The following is a 6,056-nucleotide window of genomic DNA, read 5'->3' as shown; positions in this document are numbered from 1 at the left end:
GAATAAAGGCGGGGGAAAGATGACTGCTGTCCTCACCTTCTGCTCTCCGTCTCCTGGGCAGGCTCGGCAGAGAAAAGCCCCAACAGGGACCACTGAGGACTGCGCTACGGGGAGATTGAAGGCAAGCTCCCCGTGGGTGCCATGTGAGTGCCACCCAGGCAGCCCCGGCTCCGCTCTTGGTCCTTTCCTGCGGCGGATGCTCAAGCAGTGAGCGGCCGAGTCCGGCCTGGGGCACCGAGCTGTCCCGCCATCCCTCCGGACGCCGAGGGAGCCGCGAAGCAGCCAGGCTTGGACCAGCTGCTGGTCTCAGCAGCCCCGCACCGGTAGGCTCTTTCATTTTTCTGCCTTTGCCGTTGCCATCAGTGCTGCCGGCCCTGCCGTGCGAGAGCGCAACGCAGCCTTTCTCGGGGGTTTCTCGGGGGTCACATCTGTATGTGACCGTACATCTGTACGTGTGTACGTCTGTATGTCCAGACACAGGATGCATACGGGTTTCAGCCCAAACCTCATCAGCGGTGGCTTTGGCACCCGCTTCTGTTCACCCGTCACCCACGTGGCAGGGCAGCAGCGGGAGCTTTGGAGGGTGTTCAGGCTTGAATTGCTCACGTCTGTGCATATTCATGCACAGTTAAACTTTCAGGAAAGCAAAGCAAATATGTATGTAAACTCAAATAAGAGAGGCTGGGCTGCACGTGGGTATTGGCGTGCCAAAGGGCTTCAGAGCTGGGGACACTTGCCCTGATGCAGAGCAGGGACAGTCCCCGGTCCTGCTGACCCATCCTTCTGTGCCATTAACAGCACATCCCAGCATGTTCCTCTGGTTGATGGTGGTTTATGTATCATTTAACATTCCCCTAGAGCCGCGTGTTCAGCCGCAGTGCATGCCGCACTGGTCTGCGTTTGGGGATATACAGACCCCAAACAAACAGGCAAGGTGGGTCCCTTTGGGGTTTTGTACCAGCTCTCCTGTGTCCTCATTGCTGACAGTACCTAAAAGGAGGCAAAAGGAGGTACGTTAGCGCCTTGCCCAGGGCCAAAGGGCCTCTTGCCCTCTGGCACTAGCAGAGAGGTGTTGGGGCCCTCAGGGGTTAGTGAGGAGCAGAGCCACGACCAGGAGGAGGACATGAGCCCTGTTCAGATGAGTCCAAGGTGCAGATGGACAAACCTAGCCAGTGGAGATGACAGAGACCATGGAGACATGGAGGTGTGGCAGTCCTGCCTTGGGCTGCTGCTGTGGGTTCCTGGGGGTTTCCCTGCCAAGGGACTTGCTCCCCCAGGGCAGCAAAAAACAGAGTCGTGTGGGTTTCTTTGGGGCGAGGGGCAGCCCTGGCTCTGTCCTGGGTGCAGGGCAGCAGGGACCTCCCGTGGGGCTGGGGAGAGGGGTCTCTGTGGGGCAGTGGAGACCTTAGGTCTGCGGGAAGTGAGGATGCCTTCAGCACCATGCATTGGAGAAAGGCTTTCCAAGGACCCCAACCTGAGGGCTTGGGGGGGTCTTAGCACTTTTTGTTCAGCTGAACTCTCTCTGCTCTGTGTTCTCACCTGGCCAGGGCTGCTGTGGAAGAAACAGAGTTTTCAGCTTCTGAAGAGCCTCTCTGTTTCTCTCCCAGCCATGATCTGAGACCTGGCTTGCGTAAGACAAAGTCTCTCCAGGCCATTCCAGATTCCAGTGTAAAACTTCTGTTTGATCATAAATAAAGCTCAAAAAGCGTCATTCATTGAAAGAGAAGCTTTGTTTGGGCTGCAGAATACATCGAGGCTCCTGCAGGCCGGAACAACTTAAAAACCCTTTTGCGGTTGGGATAGCTGGGTAATGATCCCCCGGTGGGGAAAATCTAGAGACGACATGAACTGTTAAACATTTTAGGATGTAGTTATAATATTGTCTAATATACGTATGGAATAAACACCAGAATATCTATAGAGACCGACGGTGCTGACCGTACGAACGCCGGGCACCTCCCGGCCCCTATCAAACGCTACGAACCGAGCGCCGATGCTGTCTGTCTGCTTTCAGTCCCACGGAAGTGCGTCCCAGCTCTCCACGGAGGAGCCTCGTTTTGCATGAAGGTGCCTCTGCCGGTCAAACGCTCAGCCCCTGCGCTAGCATCTCCAGCCCGACAGCCGCTGGCGTGATGCCTCTGGCCACATCTCTCATCTTCAGATGCTGAGTAAAGGAGTATATTCGATGCCGCAAATAAGGACAAAGATTTGCAGTAAAACTCAGTCATAATTACGTATTTTTCATGATCGAATGTATTTGTTATTGCTTGCCTGGAGCGTGAGTTATTCCTTCATGCATTGCTTCTTCCTGAAAGCCAAAAGTGAGCGGGGGCTTAGGAAGACCTAAGAGAGGAGGCCAGCGGCTTTGATTTCAGCCTTCACATGAGCCATTGCTGCTGTCAGCCAGACAGTGGCATTTCTATAAAAATCCTGTGCAAATATTTGTTCTAAATCAGGTTCTTTCCTTTTGCCTTGACTGGAGTATAACCGAGGGAGCTTATGAAATGCTGTATCGTTTCCAGATTAATTGCTACTGAAAGAGGATTTGTTGTCTGCCCTGCTCGCACCCCCCTGGGATAATCTCTCGATTTAGTTTTTTTCCTCAAATTCTTTCGCCCCGGACAGTGAGTTTCGCAAAGGCCAGACTGTTTTGCTCCCCTAAAAGCCTGTCTCATTTGCTAGCCCTCCCTGCCCCGCCAGCAGACAAACTGGGGAGTGTTGATGAAGGGAGATGAATATTTGCCTCTACTAACAGTTGGATTATTCCCACTTTTCAGATGCCATCTGTGTGACAGGGTTTGGTTTGCACTAAATACAGCCTGTGGGCTGAGCTGAGAAAACAGATTGCTGCACCACTATGTTAAATAATCATCATTAAAGTCTGGTTCGTCAGAGAATTTCAGGCTGCCACGGAGGTTTTTTGGGGAGGAGATGCAGCTCACTTCCACGTCAGGACGCTGAAATCAGATTTTACTGTAAATTTTGATGACGCTCTCTGTTGGCAGTGCTGTCATCTGGGATCCGCAGGGCTTCTCACCTGAGGTTTGCAGGCAGGGTGATGACAGCTGGCAGGCAGGCAGGCAGGCAGGCAGGGGTGAGAACCACCAGTGCTCTCTCTGCTGCTCCTGGCTGGGTTAGTGCGGAAAAGAGACTCTCACTGCCTCTCCCTCTGTCTTTTCTTCCTGTCTTTCCCCAAGCGCTCGGATGCTGTGAGCAGGTTCAAACCCACACCAAGCAAATACAAAATGTCCAGCAACGTTTTACATTGCGGATCACCAGGCACAGACCTGTGTCCCGCCGGTTGCAGCTCTGAAGCATAGACACACACACACACGCACAATTCAGAAAGGTCCTTTTAATCCCTCTGCAGAGGAGTAGCAGAGCTCCAGAGCCTGCACGAGCGCGTGGAGATCCCTGCCCTTCAGGTGTTACAGATAAAGGGCACAAAAGTATTTTACGCTTGCAGTAGCTCCTTACATTTGTGGTCAGTGCAGTAAGGATAGTATGCTGCTTCTAGCTGATTTATTTTTGCGTACAATGAGGAAAATAAGCTGAAGGTTTAGTTCACCTTCTTACCCCAAATATTTGAACTTGAACAAAATATTTGGGTTTTTTCCCACTAAATATTGCACTTGCTGTGAGTACATCCATACTAGTCTTCTACAAGGTCTGTCGGCGTCTGTGCACTTCCATGCCATGTGAGAGGAATCGGCAGGCACGCTCATCAGCTCGAGCGGCGGCTCTTTCTTGGTCTCCTCTTCTTTGAAAACTGCGATTTCAGCCAGTTGAAGAAGCCACCTTTTGTTTTTAACTCAAACTCCACTGGGTAGTGGTCACTCAACCCCAGTGCCTGCAAGACAACGGCGCAGAGGGGTTGGGAGCCGGCCACCCACGCTCTTTCCAAACCTGCCCCAGGGGCTTCTACCGCATGGCGGGGAGGTGGGTGTGCGGTGGTGGATGTGGGGAGGTGCAACACGAGCATTGCGTCACTTTTTGAGAATGCAACGGTTTTATGGACAAGACCATGTTCAAAAGTGCCTGGACACTGTTGGCTTTGCGCTCCTGCGTTAGCCCTTGCCCCACTGCTGCAGAGGCCATGCTGCGCCTACCTGCTCCTCGGTCATCTGAAAGTCCTTCTGGAAGTCAAAGATGTTGACAGAGTGTGGCACGATGGCGTGGATGAGCTTCTGCCCGCTGACCACGATCCTGCAAGGAGCAAGGGAAAGGAGTGCTGTTATGGGTGCCCAGCCGGCGGCAGCCATGCTGCACCGAGCCAGCAGCCAGAGAGGTGGCCTTGATGGACTCACAGCTACATATGGTTTGTCCTTTCCTATGGGCTGCCTATTTAGAGATGTCAGCACGTGCTTTCTGCTGAGTTTGGCTGATGGATTTCCTTGGGAGTGAAACACCTAAATACCCGGCAGCGTGTTGGCCTTGGAAGCCAACGTTAAATGACTTGTATCTGAACCCACCCCAAGAGTGCTGCAAAGTTCACAGCTGTACTTTGGATACAAAAATCATAGGACACCAATGACTGGAGTCTCTGCGAAGTCCTGCTTTGATCCAGAAGCTCGTTCTGCAAGAGTTTTAAGTCTTGACTTGCTCTGGGCTCCAAAAAGCTGATGTATCTATTGTCCCTGCTGAGGGACCTGCAGGTAGCAGCGGGACTCGCCACGTGCCCAGGGGAAGCGAGGCGTCCCACCTCCTGAGCACAACCCGATTTTGCATTTGTCAACCCAAGTTACGAATGCAAGAGCAGAAGCCGGGGCGCTAAGCTGGCACGGAGGAGGCGGCAGCGCCTTCCACCTGGGCGTCCGCAGGGCTCTGCAGGTGCGACGCGCTGCCTGACCGCCTGTCATCTGTCTCCACCTGAGCCGCAACGGTGGCTGGTTCTCACATCAATTACTGCCCTGTCTGCAAAACCGCTTGTCAACAAGCCTGCAAAGTGCTTTGCGCTCCTGACTAGAAGTACTCAGATCTCACTTCCCCCCAGACAGTTTTATTTTTGAAGGCCTCATTGCACATTTGCTTTATTTGACAGTCGCTGACACCTTTCCATATATTTTTTTTCTCAGAAAGTCATAAACAGGGAGCGGTTTGGCAGTGAACCCTTTACCTGTCGTACGGGCAGCTTGTGCTTTTCTTCACCGTTGTGTCATTTTTGTCACCGATTAGCCAGACAAATTCGGAGTAAGTCCTCAGCCGGATGTTCTTCCACTGCTTTTGGGGAACGTAGCTACATCCAGCATTAAAGTCCCCCATGAAAATGAAGTTCTGGAAGGTAGGAGGGGTTTAAGAAGTAATCATGAGGACAGCTCTTCAGAAAAATACCAGCAAGGGCTTTTAGGGCCAACAGATGCTGCCAATAGCCCCCCATACAGCCCAAATAGCGAGTGCTCTCTGAGTGCAGCAGGGCTTCTCCTTTCTGCTGGGCGCACCACCGAGGCACCACCAAGGCATTTATCAGGAGGTCAGCTTTACTGATCAAAGTGTGGAGAACTCCATGAAAATATATCAGAGAGTTATTAAAAATCTGGGGCTTGTTATCAACAGTTTTAAGGTTATCAGGCTGTGAGTGGCAAACAGCGTACCAGGTGAGTCAGTACCAAAGCCGCTGTTAGTAAAATAGATGTGTCAACTAACCTCGGTTTTCCAGCACTGTTTTATATCTAGATACACATCATAGAGCTCATCAATCTCCCGAACTGCTGTCTCTGGTGTGGTGTGCAGAGGGATTATAGCAAACTCTTTGACAGCTTAAAAACAAGACAAAAGAACAGGAAAAAGCGTCATGGTTAAACACACAAAGAAACAGGGGTTGACTTGTAAGCAGGAAGGTTTTTCTGAAGAAGAAAGTGCTGCTGTTCTGGCTGTAGATCAGAGTCGTTTGCTGTGTAATCGCACAGCGCTCCCCCCCAGCTGCCCAGCCGACGCTGAGCTGCGACACGGTGAGGTGCGGTGTCAGGGCAAGGCAAACCCTGCTCCGACACCCAGGGAATAGCTGCTCCTGGGCCATGCCAGCGGCGTGGAGCGCACCCACTAACCCACCGCCCGTG

The 6,056-nt window shown here is 52.3% G+C and overlaps 1 protein-coding gene across 1 annotated transcript; it reads right to left on the bottom strand.

The window, feature by feature from the left end:
* Positions 1-3,264: 3,264 nt before the first annotated feature.
* On the bottom strand, positions 3,265-5,756 carry LOC104615569 (deoxyribonuclease gamma-like; the record flags this gene model as incomplete). Its single annotated transcript, XM_010287416.1, is given in 6 exon segments — positions 3,265-3,309; positions 3,654-3,725; positions 3,728-3,850; positions 4,110-4,206; positions 5,117-5,274; positions 5,644-5,756. Coding segments are annotated over 6 exon segments (608 nt in total), but the record flags the coding sequence as incomplete, so codon positions are not given.
* Between the last annotated feature and the right edge of the window lie 300 nt (positions 5,757-6,056).

Source organism: Phaethon lepturus, unplaced genomic scaffold, assembly GCF_000687285.1.
Source record: "Phaethon lepturus isolate BGI_N335 unplaced genomic scaffold, ASM68728v1 scaffold31875, whole genome shotgun sequence".
NCBI classification, from domain to species: domain Eukaryota; kingdom Metazoa; phylum Chordata; class Aves; order Phaethontiformes; family Phaethontidae; genus Phaethon; species Phaethon lepturus.
The sequence above is the reverse complement of the archived record's forward strand: the minus strand, read 5'-3'. Positions and strand labels throughout refer to the sequence as shown.